This window comes from Diadema setosum, chromosome 1 (assembly GCF_964275005.1).
Source record: "Diadema setosum chromosome 1, eeDiaSeto1, whole genome shotgun sequence".
Lineage (NCBI taxonomy): Eukaryota > Metazoa > Echinodermata > Echinoidea > Diadematoida > Diadematidae > Diadema > Diadema setosum.
The window spans coordinates 917,876-938,275 of NC_092685.1; the positions used below are offsets into that span (position 1 = coordinate 917,876).

At 40.2% G+C, this 20,400-nt stretch overlaps 2 protein-coding genes across 4 annotated transcripts in view; one reads left to right on the forward strand and one right to left on the reverse strand.

Moving 5' to 3' along the window:
• Positions 1 to 20,400, forward strand: part of LOC140246083 (uncharacterized) — a 90,667-nt gene that overhangs the window by 2,865 nt on the left and 67,402 nt on the right. The window contains exons 3-10 of one of the 3 annotated variants that reach the window (XM_072325532.1): positions 70 to 176; positions 3,486 to 3,649; positions 3,970 to 4,116; positions 4,730 to 4,825; positions 7,051 to 7,095; positions 7,609 to 7,696; positions 9,250 to 9,388; positions 11,250 to 11,324. In XM_072325532.1, the coding sequence (XP_072181633.1) occupies positions 70 to 176; positions 3,486 to 3,649; positions 3,970 to 4,116; positions 4,730 to 4,825; positions 7,051 to 7,095; positions 7,609 to 7,696; positions 9,250 to 9,388; positions 11,250 to 11,324 (861 nt within the window). The remainder of the gene's footprint in view (positions 1 to 69; positions 177 to 3,485; positions 3,650 to 3,969; positions 4,117 to 4,729; positions 4,826 to 7,050; positions 7,096 to 7,608; positions 7,697 to 9,249; positions 9,389 to 11,249; positions 11,325 to 20,400) is intronic. The other 2 variants (XM_072325540.1, XM_072325548.1) reach the window with 2 other exon arrangements.
• Positions 16,138 to 17,124, reverse strand: LOC140246072 (uncharacterized). Its single transcript, XM_072325520.1, has one exon. The coding sequence runs from the start codon at positions 17,122 to 17,124 to the stop codon at positions 16,138 to 16,140; it is 987 nt and encodes a 328-aa protein (XP_072181621.1).

Sequence of the window (20,400 nt, forward strand, 5' to 3'; positions counted from 1 at the left end):
AGTCTTTATAATGTGTCATCATCTTCAAAGCAGGAAGTAGTTATCCCTGATGTGTGTTGTATCCCACAGTGGCTGAAAGAGTGGGAGGATCATGAGAAAGGAGACCTCCTGGTGGAGCTCATCAAGATGTGTGACCAAGAGCTGATCAGGTTCTTTGCCTCCTGCCTTATGAAGAGGTTAGTGCTGGCAATGACTTAAGTATCATATGACTAAATATATTCACCATGAACAAATACCATCACAAACAGATTTGTGGTTATGGATATGCAAAACCCAAATTGATTTAATAAATTTCAGTATGGTACCATGTGCTATGCTGTCAACATTTAAATCCTTTCTGTATAAACTTATTTTCAGTAAGAGTGCTCCAGTATCTTGATGCATATTCAAGTTTTTATGTCTTGTTTGGGTTATTCAGGGACAAACGTTTTACAATGTATATTGAGAGACAAAAATGAAAAAAATATGAGTTGGTAAATATTACATTGTAAGTACTGATTATGACATGATACTAGAATGCACAGCCCAAAAACTAACGTTGCCAAACCAACGAAGAATGATAGTGTTTATTGTGGATGATAATTCTTTCAACTCTTCTTTTTGAGGTCCTGCAGTCCAGAAAGACTTTGTACAGGAATTACCAAGTTTTATAGGAAAAGGGTTAACAATCTTACAGTGATAAAGGAGATTAGTGTGAACAGTAATATTCATATCTTGTATCTCATTCAGAATGTAACATTTGGGTTAACTTAGACTCCAGTTTTGTGCATATCTGTATACTATTTTGCATGGAGGAATATTTGATATTCTGCGGTGAAAAATGTGAGCAAGTGGTTATGCTCTTGCAAGAAGAATAAAAAACAAAACAAAACACGCACACACACTTTTATTCCCACACATAATGCTTCTTTGTATAATCATTTGTTTTGCTAAATCACCTTTGAGATCACAACGGTCTAGATGTGAAAAATACATTTGCTATGAATAAATGGGGACCAAATATTTTTTTCCCATTTTGATTGATGAGTGTACAACCAACATTTGAAAAGATTAATGATAACAAAGATGGCTTTCTTTCTTATCTTTTGTTGCTACTTCACTAAAGACCAGACTTGATATATTTAAATAATAACAAATTAGTTTATTTCAAATCACTAAAATTCTTGTGTTGAGTTTTGTGCCCAAGTATGTATGCCCATGATTTTTATTGTAGCTACTACTAAACACTGATTAATTTGGTGCATATTTACGTCAATGTAGGGCAGTTTGTCAGTCAGTTGCAAAAATAAGGTATTGTAACCTTATTTGTGTGCATATTGATTTATAGAGACAGTGACTAAATACTGATGTCTCTGTATGATTTGTATAGTTGTATATGATTTACTGACTTTTGCATGCTGATTGTTCATCTCAATATGTCATCTACTCTTCAGGTTACAGCAATATATGCATTGGTATGTGCAACCTTGCCTGTAATTTGTGTGCAAAAGTTTGATGTGTGACCTGGATTGTTTTTGCAGTTTTTCATTTGTCAGTGCTCTGCAGTAGTAAAAATGGTGCTATTCTGCACAACGTTTGTGTGTGTAACAAATTGGACATTATGGCTTTGCATCTTTATTGTGTTCATCTGATGAAGTTCCTTAATTTAAGTCATGTAAAATCATGATAATGTTTGTTATCTTGCTGTCTCACAATATTTTCACATCATTGAGTCATGTGCTTGCACTTTGTACAATACCTTCCTAGAATGTAGCTATCCGATTAGTTGATTGCCCATCACGTGACATTTAGTTAAAAATACCATCACACGCTGTGGCTCTCAGCCGTGCAATTGTATTGAGCAAAAATGGATAGCGCATGTATTCCATTGCATGGCTCTGATGTCATAATGAACAAAAAATTGCCACGCGCACTCAACAATTACCAGCACGCTTGCAGGCGTGTATATTTGTCACTCATTTTTGTATACCGGGTAAAACTCCAACCGATTGGTTACGTGTACATACATACGTACTTACATACATACTACTTACGTACATGCATGTACGTACTTACATACATAATTACTTACGTATAATACGCATACGTACACACCTGATGGCTGACTGTAACTGTGCAGCTACTCATTTGCTATTCACAAAAAGGGTTGCCATTTCTGTGCTAAGCTCAAGAATCTGTGTGGACCACATCTATTCACATCGGAGGTGTTGTATAAAACAAATAATGTATGGTCTTTACTCGTGCAATGGAACAAGATTTCACACTCAGTGCAAGATGAGGGGCACCATTCAACTCGGCTTCACCTCATTGAGTGCCCCTATATTTCGCAGGGCTGCCAACTCTCACGCATTGAGCGTGAGACTCACGCAGTTCAACCAATTTTGACTGTCTCACTCTGATAAACGAAATCTCACGCTAAACCCCCAAAATGGAATGTACATGACTACAAAAATAAATGTATCTCTAAATTCTCTGATATTTCGAATATCGATATGCCCAAGCCCAAATTTCGAGATTTTCCCGCGCGGGTGTAAAGCTTAACCAATAACAATCATTTTCGGTTCGCGCGCAAAGACAAGCTATTGGATTACGATTGGTTTCTACCTATACCACGTGAGCATAGCTTGTACTTTTGGCAAATTACAGTACATGTATGGCTATGACGTGTGCTTTACATCGCTTTACATACACTGACTGTGTACGTAGTGCGTACGAACGTACGGCCGCACAGCAGGCCGCCAGGCGCTAGCCAGGAGGTCGCTCCGCTCCCTCATGGCACTCATGGCCATTAACTATTTGTGTACTATGTGTGTTCATCTTTGTAGAAGGGTTTGTTGTGGAGGGAATTACATTCATTGAAGTGTGATGATCCTATTCATGTGCCATTTCATGCTTTGAATTCTACTTTTCATGAAAAAATATAAATAGACTCAATAGCATTCAAGGAACCTTTAAGGAGCTTTTTGTAAAAATATTGTGAAAATTTTGATAACTATGGCCACTATAAAGGGTAATTGACATGAATGTATCAACTTTATTTGCAGTGACGTTACTAATACAGTTCTTATCCATGCCAATCAAGCAAGGAATAAAGCTAATCTCAGTCCTTGAATTCAGGTTTCCATTTGCTGCTCTGGTTTAGTGTTTGCAGTGATGATAACTGTTCTTGGTGTCATTATTCATGTGCTACTTTCTCTGCAGCAATTATATAGTACCTTCATATCATGTTACTTGCGGTCATTAGCAAGTGGAAAGGATGCATTTGAAAACATTTCATTCATATTTTCTTATCTGCAGTATTGTAATTTTTTTCCATGGAAGAACCACTGTGTATGTCATAATGGTCTGTGCCATTTAATTTTTTCCTATCAAATATATTTGAACTTTGTGTGCTGTGGTAAAATGCACTGTTTTTACGTAAAACACAATTATTAATTCTAGTGTAGATACCAAACAAAGCATGTCTCTTGTCGCCATGGTAACAGGCTTGCAGACCGTATGGACATCAACAGTCTGCCAGACAGAGTGCTTCTCAATGTTTTCAGCTTGTTGTCACCTGGCGATCTGCTGCAGGTAGAGGGCGTCTGTCACAGGTGGCAATTTCTAGTCTCCCATGAGGAGCTGTGGCGTTTCAAGTGCAAGGAGCTAGGTAACTACAATGCATCATTTTCAAACTTGATAAATCTTTGCTTTGAATCCCTCTTGTTATGTGAGACATGCAAGGACAAACCATCCAATGGCTGTCTTGAACATTTCCTTTTGTACGCTGATATGAAATGTCCCAACATGAAGCCTGCTGTAAATCATCCAAAAGATTGTTGTGAAGCATTTGATATAAATTTCCACTCTTGGAGCTAAAGTCATTTCAAGGGAAAGGTTTGTAACAAAGACAGAGCAGGGATTTATTTAGTGTATTGATCATGAATTCCTGAGCACACCCACTATGATTTCACCTTTTACCTCCTGCAGGTGTCATGCATAATATCCCAGACCTGGTGCTTCTTGTGGAGTTCTACATGAGTGAGAATACAGTTGACTGGAAGGAGGCATACAGGCAGCTAAGTGAAGTCCTGGCCCAGGGGAGGCCCGAGACTGGTTCCAGATGCAGAAGCAGAGGTAAAGTAGGAGAACTTAACTTTTGATAGGCTTAAGTAACAGCTTACTTTAGCAAACAATACTTTGGTGCTCAAACTAGATATTATCCATGTAGTTCATAGAACGACATATCCTCTAACACCATCACGTTAGGTTGAACTACATGTAGTCATGGCATGTTACTCACATTTGGCATTCTAGGAAGTGTGTCAAATTGACTTCCGTGAGGTATTTTTGTGCAGCATTTGAATTGATCTTCAACAGATAAGTGGGAGACAGTCTGAAACAAAATTTGGTTCCTGTTACCTTACTGCTCTTTGCCATTTATTAGAGAAATGTAAACAAATTTAGGTTCTTGCAAAGGGCAGACTTTGTATATATTGCATTAGAAAAAGTGCTCATTAGATTTGTTTTAGAGAGAAAGCATACTGTAAGTCAAATATTCAAACATCAGTGAGAAATTGTCAGTAGAAATTGTAAGTACCAATGTTTGTTTGTTTGTTTATTCAGTAACATTCTTCACAATCAGCAGATAAACTGGACTGCATTTACAAATTTAAGAGTTAGGTGACTACTGGAATGCACATTGAAATGTATAAGAATATTGCCATGTTGTGTGTTATCATCTCTACAGACCAATCATACAGCTTCTGGAAGAAGCTTTCAGAACGAATCAACCAGCTGAGGGCCAAGTATTTACCCCCAATAGAGTCTGACACAGAGTCTTCAGGTAAATATTTCACCCTACCTCCCCCTTTCCCACTCACACCCCTATACATGTGACCCTGCATCACAAAAATACAAAAAGTCACCAGACATTGATTTTTAGTGGAGGGCAGATTCTGAAAGAGAAAGCTTTAAGCTTTAAAATGATGTTTAAGTCTTTATGCGCCATTGTGTAAACCCCCTGTGTGCCACATTATTCTGAGATCGCAACATAGTTATGCTCTGGGAGAGCATTCTGTTTTTTCAAAACTATGTGACTTTTATAGATGTCTGTTACCCTGTACACGGAATGAACAAAGTTATAGAGAAAATGCCAAGCTGTGATTTGATATTACATGACACGTCTATAGTTGTTTTTCTTTCAAATGACATTAAGCTACGTCATTGTAGAGGCATCTCATGACTTTTTTACAAAAAAAAGTGACAGAATCTGAAAATTCACTTGCAAATCCAGTATGGAACATGACTTAATAGTCAATCACCTCATAGAATGCCAACTACATGTGACAGGAATGGAATTGTGAGAAGCACTTTCATTATACTGGAGCATTTTGGCAATTTATCGATTAGTTTGGGCGGGGTTGTGTGTTTGAGCAGCATTTGTGAACTTGGCACACCGTAGACAGAGTTGTGTGTGCAAACGTGGCACATAAAGAGTTAATTCAAATCAAATGGACTCTTTTACCCTATCTAGATATTGGAAAGAAAGCACACAGTCTGGAAAAGTTTGTACTGCGAAAATACACTCCTGAATTACAGAATACAGAGTTTATTCAAGCGCTTAATCTTACCAAGCATGCTAGCTATGCATTGAATGGGACAAAAAAAAAAAAAAGGATGTAAAACACCTTAGCAGCAAAAATGAAGGGATTATAAAATTAAGCTAAAATTGAGCAATACCAATTTTCAAAGCAGTAGCATCATCCTTTCACAAGTTATTACAGTTGAAAGTGAGAAGTGTGTAAAGGATTTCAAAGAAATGAACAGGACTTTCTGAGGCATACCTGATCACACTATTAAAAAAAAAAAGTGCTCTAGAAAACTGCTTAAAATTCAGTTTCTCATTCATTTTATGATCCAAAACTTTACAGTAATGTAGAAGAAGAATTGCTCTGTCAGAAAATATGAAAATCTCAAGATTAACTAGGTTGGCCCGTTTCAGCTGTTTAAGTTGTCATGTAAAATCAGGGCATGTGACTTTTTGTTGCTTTGTCAACCTATAGGAACTTAAGTGCAGTGGCTACAGCTGAAATAGGAACAAGCTCAATATATACTTTACTATATTATCTGAAATTATTCTAAGTTCTTGTAATTGGCAAGTATTTTAAGCAGATGCCTGCCTGGTACAGGGTTACATTGTGGTCAAGCACTGTTGTTTAACCAAGTAAACATAGAGGCGGGACTAAGAAATTGAAATATTGTCCATCCATTGTCTGTCTATCATTTATTGAAATTAATATTGAAATTTACCTATAGATTTTTTTTTTAATGAATAATTGTTGCTCCAGTTGCATCCAAACTTGGGTTAGAGATCTGCCTACAGTCTCTTTACATTATGACATTTTGGTGTCTCACAATTTATTGCTCTGAAGAAATATTATGTAAAGGAAACTCAGTTATGTTTCTTTTCTTCAAATATCCAATTCTCCACTAACACCTATAGATGCACATTTCCACATACAACCTGTACCTCTTTCAATATTTGTTCCATTCATCTATTTCATCTTAAAATGGGCATTTTAAACAGGCTGAAGTAGGCAAGCCGCAGTTTGGAAATTGCTTTGTGGTGAACATGATGTGTTACTTATGTCAAATGATTGCTGCTTTGTTACATGTATGTGATTGTCTAAATCTGAGTGTGTGTGCTTATACCCAAGCTGACTGCAAATCTTTAATGCATTGCTTCTTTCCTGTCTATCAAACCTATTGTATCATCACTTATTCTTTCTTCAAATTATTATTATTGTCTTCATCAAAGAGATAATGGTTTAATTCTACAAAGTATTTCACATCGAGTTCCGGAATTTACACGTAAATGTAAATATAGTGATTATAAAAGAGTAATAATGAATTGTGATATTCATTGCATGAAATAAGTGCCTCATGAAAGTTACTATTTTTTAAAAATATTTTCCCTTAGATGTATTGGCAGTGAAGATCTATCTTTCTCACTCACTTCCTTGTTTCTCTGGCTTTCTCTGTATGTGTTTCCTTCATTCTACACTTGAGAAGTCATATCAGTCACTGAAACAGAATCCCCGGTCTCAGATGTAGGTGAGCTGCCGATGTTTGCATGTTGAAGCAAGAAATTCAACCTTTTCATGGTCTCTTTTTCTTTTTCTATTTCCTTGATGGATATAAAGCCTGACATTTTGATAGCTCCCCCCCCCCCCTTTCTTGTGTTCAAATTTGATTTAGTGTCAATTTGATGGACTAAAAAAGGTTTTATCTGTTAACTGGCACCTTGTGTTTCCAAAGCTTGCAATTTTTTGCCACTTTTATTGCTTCCTATAGTGCATGTTTGAAGCTTTTTTTTTTTTTGTATGTGTTCTTTAAATGCTATTATGGCATGATTCACACAGTTTGTACAATTTTCTATCTTTCACTGATGATGATATTGAAGTCATTCTACTTTTTTCCTCCCTCCAAAACCTCAGTCATCATTGTGAACAATGTGTCGTGTGTCTGTCTTACTTTTTGAAACTCTTGTTGTGTATTGTGACTGAATTGAAATAAGATTCTTCTGATTGAATACGCTGTCATAACATCTCACTGTACATAATCCAGTGGAGCTGAACATTGCTGTGGCAGCTGCACGAACATCCAGTCCCTGCACAGACACACCCAAAGAGGAAGGGGATCGGCCTGATGACCGGTATGTGAACACTGTCTGTGGTGTCTGAGTGTATAAGGGGAAACTTTAATAACTTTATATACCATCCAGTCTGAATGGATCCAGAAAGATTTCATATTGTTCTTTCATAGCAAGCTGTGTGTTGTTACAGTGTCTAGTATATGTTTTATTTTTACATCCTACATCTACAAGTTTGCATGGTCACTGCCTTGCAAACACCATACAAAATGCAGAATATTTATTCATCTAGCCTAAAGGCCCTGTCACACCTTTCCAGGTAAGCTACGCAGGCTTTTTTCGAGTATTGATTTTCCAGCACGCTGGAGAACTTTCTGTGGGCGGACAAGGATGTTGGCAAGTTCCGCACTTGTGTTTTACCTGCTAGATGTGTGCTTCTTACCTTCTACTTGCATGTATATTCTGTGTGACCTGTGTGACAGCTTCGAAACCGATCCGTTTTCAGTTACGAGAGACATATGGGGACTGTGAAGTACCTGCGTGGGAGTTGCCTGCGAGGTGCTGCCACTAAGGGCCTCCTATTGGTGTTCAGCGTGTACCTCCGAAGCCAAACCCCCGCGACTCACCTGGAATATGTTTTGAGCATGCTCAAGGCCTTGTCAAACTGTGTCTGGGGAAGCCTTGCAGGTTGACCTGCGGGGAAAAATTTTTGCTACATGGAGCTCCCCGTAATTGGCCTGACCTGACAGTACTTACCACGTATCTCGCCCGTAATAATAGTTGCCCAGAGGTGCGCACACTAGTCCGATTTACCCGCAGCCAAGTTTTGAGAACGACCAAAACTTTTCCCGTGTGAGTCGTGAGATTACCCGCAGAGGTCCTCGCAAAACACCAGTAGGAGGCCCATAGCTGCCGCAAGTCACAAGCAGTTGACCCACTTGAAGTACGTAAGTTGCCCATGGATCTGTGCCTATGCACCGGAAGTGTGTGTCATCTGCGGGCATTCTATGAGCATATTACGGGTACTTTACTAGCAAGGAACAATGTCGAAACTACCAATATCATGTAGCTGGTCAATTCTGTGGGCTATATGAGTTATACGAGCAAATTGCGTGCATACTGAGGGTCAGATACTGCCTTTTTGCTGGTTAGTTGAAAGTCAGCTGTGGCCAAGATAATGACATTCTGTGGGACTTCAGCTATATCAAATTCTTACAGAGGTATTTCTTCACCGAGTTACCAGGCCTCACTCCCCGCCCATGGGCCTGACACGCAGGTCACACAGAATGCACGCAAATGAAACGTAAGTAGCACGAGTCCAGCAGGTAGAACGCATGCGAAACTCGCCCAAATCCTTGTCCGACCGCAAATATTGTCCTGCGTGCTGGAAAATCCCCACACGCAACAAGCCTGCGTAGCTTGCCCGGAAAGGTGTGACAGGGCCTTTTGATGTGAATGAATTATTAGCCATTACTACCATGTCGGGAAAATTCATTGTGCAAGGAACACTGCAGTCAGATAGATGTCGCAATGCAATCCAAACACAAACCCAACCTGAAGTCCTGTTTCCATGCAGACAAATAACCAGTATAAATCATATTCTTCCTTGCCCTTAGTCAAGAAGCAGGTGAGTTGACCACACCTCCACTCTCCTCAGAGAAGTCAAGCAGGAGGAAGCAGAGGTTGCAGTCATCCAAGATGGAAGAGATTGCCTTAGACATTCGACCAGAGCTGCAAAGAGCTAAGAATCTTCTGGTGAGTTCTCTCTTCTTTCCTCACAGTTATCAATCCAGCACATGTCAGCACATTTCACCAGTCCCAGGACTGGCAGCATTCATACATGAAGATCAGGGAGATTTGTGTGTGCTACATGCATCCCAGAATGGGTAGAAATAATCCCAAATCAAGGATGTTCTTTTCCGTCTTCTTGTTAGGACATGAAGAGATATCTGATTTTTTTTTTCCAGGGATCCTTCTGCAGAATCAAGGAAACTTGGCAGCTCTGTAGTCCATGATTCTAATTTTACACTATTGGCATACCTTGCCAAACTTTCTTGCCTCTTTTCTCCCAGAGCAACTTGTCATTTTTATTTTTTTGTACATTTCAAGCAAATTATGAAATCCACATTTGCTGAAATATGAGGGAGAGATATGCCTCCGGCGTGAGACTCACACCTCAACTCCTCATCTCATGCTCACATGCCCAGCATCCATTTTCTCTCACCTCCAGACAAAGCAAAAAAAGAAAGTGATTTTCAATCCAGATGTAAATTATGGAATGTCCTGTTTGCATTTTATTCTCAAAAAGCCAATATTGATAAAATCATGAGACTTGGTGCATACCTGTATTGCAATTTCATTTACAAAGTTGCCTCACAGTTACGCACCAAATCTCATGATTTCATAGATCCCAAATTAAAGAATCTTCCTACCGTGGGGAGACCCTGCCCCCTCCCATGCCCTCCCCCCACAACTAAAATTGAGATAGAGAAGGCTACATTTTAAGTGGGAGAAAGTACATCTTAAGCGAGACACACAGCTAGAGCAGGAGAAATTTAAAGTGGGAGAATGGGAGATTTTGAGAAAATGACTGTAAAGTGAATCCCTGAGAAAGTCTGTTGTACAAAATTTCTCCTTTGCCAACTCAGTGTGACTGCAGCACCAACACTTTGGCTTACAATGGTTTTTTTTTTTTTTTTTTGGTTTTTTTTTCAGTCGTAAGTGAAATGAGTTTCATATTCCTCCAAAAGTCTATTTCTGTCCAATACACTAGCTCCCTGTGGTTCAGAATACCAAATACATTGCACTACCCTAAAGAAGAAGATGGTTTAAAAAAAATTCTTGTTACAATGAAGTAGAAATTCAGTTCCCCAAATTATTATCTGTATCTTTTTACATACTTGACTGTTTGGCTGTAGCAAAATTTCAATATATACCAAAAGAAAATTGCCAGTCCTAAGGACTTTGTTATAACAGGAGTTGCCTGTATTGAAAAATAAAACAAACCAAAACCAAAATCTCTCATCTGACCATTTTGCTTTTCAAATCATTCTGCATTTTTCATCATTAATGACCTCTTCAGTTGATTAAGTTTTGTAGAGATAGTGATGATGTATTTTAATAATTATTCTTGATGAGGTTATCACATTTTTATCACAGTAGTAACTAAAGAAGACTACCCATTCTAGAGTGAGCATAATGTAAGTTGCCAGTACAGCCTGAAATTTGTATGACTTGTTTTGCTTTATCAATAACTTCAATAAAAATATAGCTTGAGACAACTCAGTATTTGATTTGAACATCTTACTTGTTTATTATAATAAAGATAAAAAGACAGAAGTAAGAAATAATTTAATCTTCTGCAGAAAAAGATGTTTTTAGTGAAGCTCCAGTCCTGTTTTTGCCCATTTTATTTCAGAGACTGCAGAAATGACAAAGATCAAGTAAAATTATTCACATTCCTCCCCATGCCAAATGTGTATTCTTCAAAAGAGAAATTAAGTGGTGTCAAGTAAATTTTGAAGAGAGAGGACAGTGTGTTCAATAGAATGACTATATTTGCCTTTATGTACCACTTGGAAAGGGTTTTACACTTCTTTCTGTTTGACGCCTTTAGGAGCCTTCACTGGATGATGGTCCACTTCATTATGATGGAAAGATCAAACAAGTGAAGAGAGTTCGTAGATTGCAGGTAAGTTGAATTTCATGTGTTTTGAATTCCGCGGAATTAGGATATTAACTACTTGAGAACATATGGCATACATAAAATATTTGCATGCATTTATTTTCACGCTAGCTTCTGGTTGCATAAAATGCACGAAAATTTTCACGCTGTGAAAATGTCCAATTTTTCAGTAATTTTTTGTTTGATGCATGAAACATCACTGATTTTTATTTTATTGGAGGTTTATGACAAATTGTTATTCATTAACATAAACAAGCATTTATTTTCTTTTCTTTTTTTTGCACGAGAGAAGTATTTACTTTCTGACTTTCATTTTTCACTCATCTTTCAAGCTAGCCAAAGTGAATACCTGAGTTGAGTTGAGTTGAGTTGAGTTGAGTTTATTAACAACATACATATGAATATGATAACATGGTAACATGAAATTTCACAGTGTAAGATACAATAACATGAAATTTTTATGAGAATACAATGATTTTGTACAAGGTTCTTACAGCTTTGCAAGCATATATTTTACATACTTATATCTACCTTACATAAGAATACATTTGTTATAATACATTTAGTTTCGTTGTGATACATTTATCACTGAAAAGGCAAAGAGAATGAATAAGTATGTAATGTAGACATATATGCATAGACAGAGGTTCTGAAAAAAAATAATCAAAAGAAAAAAAAATAGAAAAAAAAATAGAAAAAAACAGAAGATAATGTTGTTAAAGGGGGAACCAAAAGTTAGCACAAGTGCTAGTCGAGAATGGTTCTCCCATCATAGCTACATTTATATTTAAGCTGCTTATTGCAAGGTCTACTCTTTTAAAGTAACTGTACCATAGAAGTACATTAAACTGAACACTGAAATTTCTTTTCATCACTAAACTTCTTTTAATACCTTCATGCACATAAAAGAAAAGTCACACTTTCAGACAGCTTGAGTGCCAAGCAGATGAATAATGATACCCAAAAGATACACAAAAAAGAAGAGAGAGGAAGACAAACTTTGATATTTGATATTTTGCTATTCATTTATATGATAAGGTTGTGATGTTTTCCAATGTATACAAAATCACTGCTATTTACAGTGTGAGAATTCAGTGGAATAGATGACTTTTATTGTATAATTCGTAAGGTTTTGATTTTCATACAATCAGTCATCACAGTCCTATACTGATAGGAGTTCTTCCTTTGTTGTAATTGATATCTATGGTTGCCTATCTTTATATAGTTATTTCATAATTAGGGTTGAATACTGGCACATTTAATGGCACACTCTTGTTGAAGTATACTTTAGTTTGTTATGATGTTAGTACAGTACTTTCCGTGTAATTAACAGATTAAACGAGATTTAAATGAAATTTAACATTGAAGTTTAATCATAATTCTACGAAGTACTAAGCCTAATTTATTCGGAATCATGTCTGGGTTGTACACCTGCCACCGATCAGAGAACGCCACACATTCAAAGTATTGTGTCCTTATTCAGATGCAAATGAGTACATGTTCATGTAGTGTGTATAAGTAGCCTGCTCACATCCGTACACGTCAGTATTTAAAGTCAGACTCATTCAACCACAGTAAAAGGGGCGGGCAAGAAATTCATTCTCGCAATCACAACTCAATCCCATTCATGAATTACGTAGCACTCATTCACGTCAGGAGACGGGATAAACCGTATTATCGGGTGGGACATGATTCCTCATATTAGGCTCAGTACTTCGTAGAATTATGATTAAACTTCAATGTTAAATTTCATTTAAATCTCGTTTAATCTGTTAATTCTACTTCGTACAGCCTAATTTATTCGGAATCATGTCTGGGATTTCAAAGACGATGGTTGAATGAGACTCAACAAGCCGAGTAATTTGTTCGGGCATGATCAAACTTTATTCATGCAGAGGCTCCATTGCCCGTCTTATGACTCGTGAGATTGAGCAAAGCAAAAAATAACATGGCTCTTACTCGAGAGATGAAATATCAAATGACTTTTTCTTCAGATCGATAGGCTTCTGATAAAATCTCGCAAAAGTTCTAGCAGAACTCCATCCTGCTGTGGACAGTATTGTGTCTATATCCGTCCCGCCTCTTAGAGCGGCACTCGTAGAGGCGGCGCGGGTACTGTGCCCTTTATATGTAGCTGTGTCGATACCGGCTGACTGGAGGACGCCTTTAAGCCATCGGCTAATCGTTTGGGGGGAAACGTTGCGATGAGGGCGATTGACAGAGAGGACGAGGTACCGATTCCCGCTTCGAAAACTTGCCGTCCTGCGAAGATATTCGCGTAACGTTTGGAGAACGCAGATGCGGTCGTCTCTGGGTATGCTGACAGCTGTATCGCCGGAGCGAGTTTCCCGGGCCTGCTAGTTTTAGTGATGTGGTTGACTGAGAAGGTGACTGATGACCTCGAGACCGATGAGTCATGTGGAACTATGTAGGCTATAGTATGTGCTCTCTGACTGGAGACGAGGGCAATGAGCATGACGAGTTTGTGAGACAGCTGTTCTAGTGAAATCTTGTCGTTAGGACTGAGCGTGCGAAGGTAATTCAAAACCACAGCGACGTCCCAGGTAGAGTTGTATCGAGGTCGCGGTGGTCTAGAGTTGAAGACCCCTCTCATGAATCTCGTTATGAGTGGTTGTGATCCCACTAGATGGCCGTCACACGGGAGCAGAAACAAAGATAATGAGCTGCGTAAACTATTTAGAGTGCTGTATGCTGCGCCAGCGTGAAACTCCTCCGCCAGAAAATTAAGAACGATGCTTACATCCGAGCAAAGTGGATCGCTTTTCCACGTACAACAGAAACGGCGCCATCTCCTATATGCCGAGTTATAGCACCTCTGAGTTGACTGTCTCCATGACCGCATGATGATCTCGGAAGCTGCATGTGAAAGGCCTCTGATGCGTAGGCGTTCCCGGACACATGACATGCCGCTAACGTCAGGTGATGTGATAGCGGATGTTGGCTGTCGGAGGAAGGGAGAGATAAAATTTGGTTAGCAGGAGGCAGAATCACTGGGTAGTCTACTAGCATACTCATTAGCTTGGGATACCAACTTTGTGTCTTCCACAAGGGAAAAACTATGATGGCCTGGGCCTGATCATTAGACAATTTCTGTAGAATTTTACTCATTAGGCAGAAGGGGGGAAAGATGTAGCTGCGAAAGCGCCCCCAATCGAGACAGAATGCGTCGGTTGCCATGGCTTCGGGATCAGGGCGCCAAGAAACAAAAGGAGCCATGCGGAAATTCAGGCGCGATGCAAATAAATCTACCTCTGGTGTGAAAAATAGTTCAGAGAGTGAGTCGAAAATATGTGCTGCGAGCATCCACTCAGTATTCAGATTAAATGTGCGCGAGTAGCCGTCTGCTATTGAGTTCTCAGCGCCAGGAATGTGTACGGCGGACAGCCAGATGTTTCTGTCTAGGCACCAGAGCCAGATTGTGCGCGAGATATTATGTAACTCGGGGGAATGGCAAGTCCCGAAGTGATTAATGCACGACACTACTGAGACATTGTCTGATTTAACACGAATGTTAATACCGGATTCGTTTGAACATAGTGATTGGAGGGCAAAAAGGACTGCAAGCAATTCGAGATTGTTAATGTGGAGATTCCTTTCTCCGGAGCTCCATTGTCCGTGCGTGCTGCGCTTGTTAGTCGGGCAGTAGACGCCCCAGCCTTCGAGAGATGCGTCTGTCTCGAATTCCAGGTCAATGTTTCGCATGATAGGTGAAAATGAGTTACTTGAATTTGATGCCCACCACTGGAGGGCATGACGTGCCTTATCTGACAGGGAAATGATAGCTTCAAAATCCCCTTGATTGCATTGCAAAAGCAATATTTTTCTCAATTTCAAGATCTCTCCGAAAAATTGCCCCATAAGGAACAGCGATTTCCGCTGCAAGGACGAGGCCGATAGCGCGAGATAGCAAGCGTATCTTCGTTGTCCGTTTATCTACCAAAGAAATGCATGCTTGGATAATGGTGCCGCTCCTTCTTTCTGGGAGGCTGATTGTCATAGTTACTGAATCTATAATGAGGCCCATAAACTCAATATTGGTGCGGGGCTCGCGCACGGACTTTTCCTTGTTAATGACAAATCCAAGTGACTCGAAAAGTTCAATTCGGTTCTTAACGCTCGCCGTGCAGTCGTCGTAACTACAAGCGATTAGTAGGGCGTCATCGATGTAGTTACATGATACATATCCTAAATTACGTAGGGCAGCTATTGGGGGTTTTGGCACTTTTGTGAACACTCGGGGGGCACTGCTCAGTCCAAAGGGCAGAACGCGAAACTGAAACAATTTTCCCTTCCATTGAAAACGAAGAAATTTCCTGTGTTCTAGTGCTATCGGTATGCTAAAGTACGCATCTTTCAAATCGATAGAAGCGAAAAAACAATTTGGTTCTACAACGAGGAGTGCCGATTCAAAAGTCTCCATTTTGAAATGGTGATATGAAACAAACTTGTTCAGGCCTTTCAGGTTTATGACGGGCCTAAAAGATCCATCTTTTTTAGGCGTTATGAAAATGTTAGATACGAACTCCCCGTCTTGGTGGAGGCATGGCTCAATTGAGAAGCTTCGTAATTTCATGGTCGATAATGGTAGTTTCACGGGGTGAAAAACTTATTTCATTTGGAACAAAATTTTGAAAAGGCAAATGGTCAAATTCAATATGGTGATGTTGTATAGCGTCTAAGACCCACTGGTCAGACGTAATCAGCTTCCAACTATCCGCAAATTGAGCCAGCCTACCTCCCACAACCGGGGGAGTCGAAGTCTTTGAAGGCAATTTACTCACTCCGTCCTGTGGACGAGTTACTTGTCCGACCTCGGGTTGTCTCTGGATGGACGGCCGCGATATGTCGGCGCCCGTCGGCCGCTGAAGTTTGGGTGCTGCCTGGGTCGAAAACTCGAAGAGGAGGGACCGTCGATCCTCCGTTGCGGGTACGGATCGTATCGTCCGGGGTGCCCGGGGTGTCTCCTCGGGTAGGCGCCCCTATACGCCTGCCTGAAGCTCCTCTTAGGGAGGCTGGTGTTGCGAACACTCAGTCCCAGCTTCTCGGTGTCACGAAGTTCTTTACACTTTTGTGGGAGGTCGTCCCTGAACAGAAACGTGGATGGTTTCTGCGCTATGTCTTCGGAACACAGCGGGTGGAACGCCAGGCTGAGTTCGGGTCGGATGAAATCCCTGCGTTTCGCATTCAGCTCGACGTTTGCTGCTCCGATTAGGGCGATACCGTCGAGAATGAGATTGGCCGCCCGGGAGGAAAGGGTTGTATTTTGCGATAGCAGCTCGTCCGCTGCTCTCGCAAGGGGCGTCGTTGCCGTCAAAAAAAGGGTCTGCACCTTTTGTAGCTTCGAATCTGTCACTCGTGTTTCGGTTTTTAGTACGTGCCATACTTCTGGGTTAACCCTGCAAGTGGCAACGGCCTCGCAGTTGGCAGGCCTTGGATATGACTCCTGCTTAGATTTCAGAGTGGGTTCTTTCAGTTTCAGCCGAATGAGCTTGTTCACAATGTTAGCGAGCTTGTCGCTCACTGCTGCTCCCACGGGTTCGCTCTGGTGTTCCACCATATCAGAGAACTCGCCGAGAACCCCGCTGTCCTGCTGAACCAGCTCTTCAATTTCCATGTTGATATCGTCGTCACTGGGTGGTTGCTCTTGCGGTGCTGGAGGGGCTTGGGTGTCCAGCAAAGACATGACCGTGGACTGCAGTGTGGAAACGGCAGTAGCGAGTTCCGAGAAGCGAGACATGGAGCAGGACTCGTTGGGGGGTGCGCCCAACGCCGCTGGTGCCGTCATCTGGGCGGGGATCGCGCCCGCCAGGGAGCCAGCAGGGATCACGCCTGCTGAAAGGGATGGGGCAGGGATAGCGCCTGCCGCTGTAGTTACAGCAGATGCTTCGGGGGGATGCGCCCCTGCCTGTGGGTGTGGCGTCTTCTTGCTTCGGCCCTTGGGACCTCTCAGCCTGCCGCCTGGGTTGTCGTTCGCCAGCTGCATGTTGCCCGGTATTGGAGAGCATGGTTCGTTGAGCAGCCGCTCAATATCGCCTTGCAGGTCTTCCATCTCTAGTAGTTCTTCTGGTCGGCCACAAAATGTACACTGGCGTGTACGGATGTGAGCAGGCTACTTATACACACTACATGAACATGTACTCATTTGCATCTGAATAAGGACACAATACTTTGAATGTGTGGCGTTCTCTGATCGGTGGCAGGTGTACAACCCAGACATGATTCCGAATAAATTAGGCTGTACGAAGTAGAATCGGGTATCGCTTAAACAGGTACTCCATTTAATTGGGTAGTAATGTCCAAATCAGTTCCGATGCACATTGAAATTACCTGATAATCGGGTTGCCTCTCCGCATAAATGGGTAGATAATTTTTTCTATCCTAATTTCTACCCACATTTCATCGCACATATAACACTTTAAGAAATCATGAATGTCAAATTTTCCACAGCTAATCACATTCTGTGCTTAATTTGCAAAGAAGACCGATCATTTGGGGAGTGATTAAACATGAAACACATGTACTAGTACCAACTTGCCACACGTAAACGAACATTACATATGTAGCTGGCACTCACAATTGCGTAGACAGACAGGAGTTGAACACACTTGCGCTCCTCCCTTGCTCCGCAACAACATTCACAATCCGATTTAAGTTTGCAACGAAAATCAGGCCATGCACCAGCTCCATAATTTTGCTTTTCCCCAGTCACTTCTAGAAAAGTAACCTGGGGGATGTTTCATAAAGCTGTTCGTAAAGTTACGAACAACTTACGAGCGACTGGTGATCAGTTGCGATGTGCTATACTTACTAGAATTTCAATAATTCACCACAAGAACTGATCACCAGTCGCTCGTAAGTTGTTCGTAACTTTACGAACAACTTTATGAAACAGGGCCCAGATGTTCTATGTACGTGACTAGTGCATGCAAAGAGATGTGTTCATTTTGGAAAACGCCTGCGTGTTAGCGAGGAGTCTATAGTCAAACGACAAAGTTTTCTGAAGACATATTTGTCCATAAAATGAGTGAAAATTATTGCTCGTGACTGAGCAAGTGTAAGGTATGTATAATGTGCCGTGCAAGCATACGTGTTAGGTGTTTGGTGCAGTGTACAATGCATACCATGTACATACACATTGTGTGTGTCAATTGTGAACGAGACGTGTTCTGTTAATCGGGTATTCCGCTTAATCGGGTAAGAAACGCTCTGCCCGAGCCTACCCGATTATGCAGAGAGTACTGTATATTGGTTGTTACTAGAGCTTAAAGATCATAATTGATTACTCTAAAAGGTTTGGATAGTAAGGTGAGATTGTATAGCTTCTTGGCTTTAATACTAAATGGACAGTGTCATAGCCCATCCCTATGGAATAGTGAAGCACTGGTTGATGGATATAAAGCATACAGGTACGATGAGAGTGAAGACTGCAAGGCCAGAAATTGTAGCCGGTTGCTCTCATTGTACATACCAAGGTCATCTTTTTATTCCCTGGCTGACATCAACACAAGGCCATGTCTCCCTTCATCATTGTCATTTATGTCTACCAACTTAAAACAAACCATTGGGGGATATTTCAGTATGCTCATAATTAAATCAATGGAGGTATTTCCATACTGCAGAAGGAACTAAGTTACATGAATTTTGTGAGGAATATTCCCCTTTTTCAGTGTTGAAGGGGAAGGGAGTGGAATGAAGTTGTGACTCTTCTGTGGCCTTTTATTTTAGGCTTAAGTTTAAATGAAAGAGAAATGTGTGTCGAGTGATGGAAATAACCAAACCTGCGTAGGGAAGACTAGGGTGAATATGCATTGATTTTATTAAGTAACTTTTCATTAAACCAAAGAATATTTGTGTGTTCTGTTGCTGTATTTACCAACACATTGCTGGACAAACCCGATACTAAAGCCTGATTTGTGATGTGGGGTTTGGATCCACTGCAAGAATGTGCCCAGGTGTGCTACTGACAGACACCTTTCCCTCTGTGCCAATCATGTCATTCGGCGGTCTCTACCCACAGTATAATGATACATCCATAAGGCCTGAAAATAGGTCGGCCAAATGATATTGGTGCCCACCAGTTGCCTCCATTACTAGATGAGAAACAAACTCAACTGAACTTCTACATACTGATGAGTGTTAAGTAACTCTCAATATGGCTTCTCCTCCTTCTATCTTGAGAATGCTGTGGGTGTGATGCAAGGCATTCACGCTCAGTCACCTTCTCCTGTTATTTCAATTTAAATTACTTTAAGAAACATAGTCCTTCAAGAAGTTCAAGGTTTAGTGTCATTAGATGGAGATACATATTCAAATGACTTTTTATACATGTTGATTATGACAATGATGATGGAAGATGGTAAAATTCAAACAGCACTCATCGTGCTGTCATTGTAATTCACATTCTGACTAAATTGAAGTGAAATCAATGTAGCAGGACAGTAAAAGTAGATCATGTAAGCCCTCTCAGCTTTTAGTAAAGGACAGTCCCAATTTACAGACAACCACAAAATGTGGCCAATGCAGAAAAAACTTGCATTGTATGTACAACATGAAGGTCCAAATTCTTTTATCAGTATACAGTTACACATGGAAACTTTCACTCTTTAAATAGATTTCATTAATAACTATCATCATTTCTTATTGATTCCAGTGCCAGACAAGCTGCTGGTCCAAAGGATTTATGTACAATAGTAGATTTAAAACATAAATACATGACTTTTTCAGTTAAAGATTGATGAGAATAAAAAATAAATATAGAAATATATAATTCTGTTGTAGTGATTGTACTCTTCAAATGTGTTTTGATAAGAGATGATGACTTCACCATACAAGATATCTCCCTTACAAGACAAGAGCTACTTCAGAATGACATTTTGACTTTCTTGAAACATCCATTTTACCCAAATATAATGGTTTTGCTTGGTGGACATGGAAGAGGTTGACTGTGATACCAAGGTATGCAATTTGTGTGTACTAATCCACTTTATGACATGGTTTTTGAATGACTTGAAAGTCTGCATATTAAGTAGGGAATGACCTTTGATATCACTTAAGTAGATTG

What these genes read in the sequence shown, in the direction of transcription:
- LOC140246072 (XM_072325520.1), bottom strand. Translation starts at nt 17,124, where the DNA reads ATGACGGCACCAGCGGCGTTGGGCGCACCCCCCAACGAGTCCTGCTCC.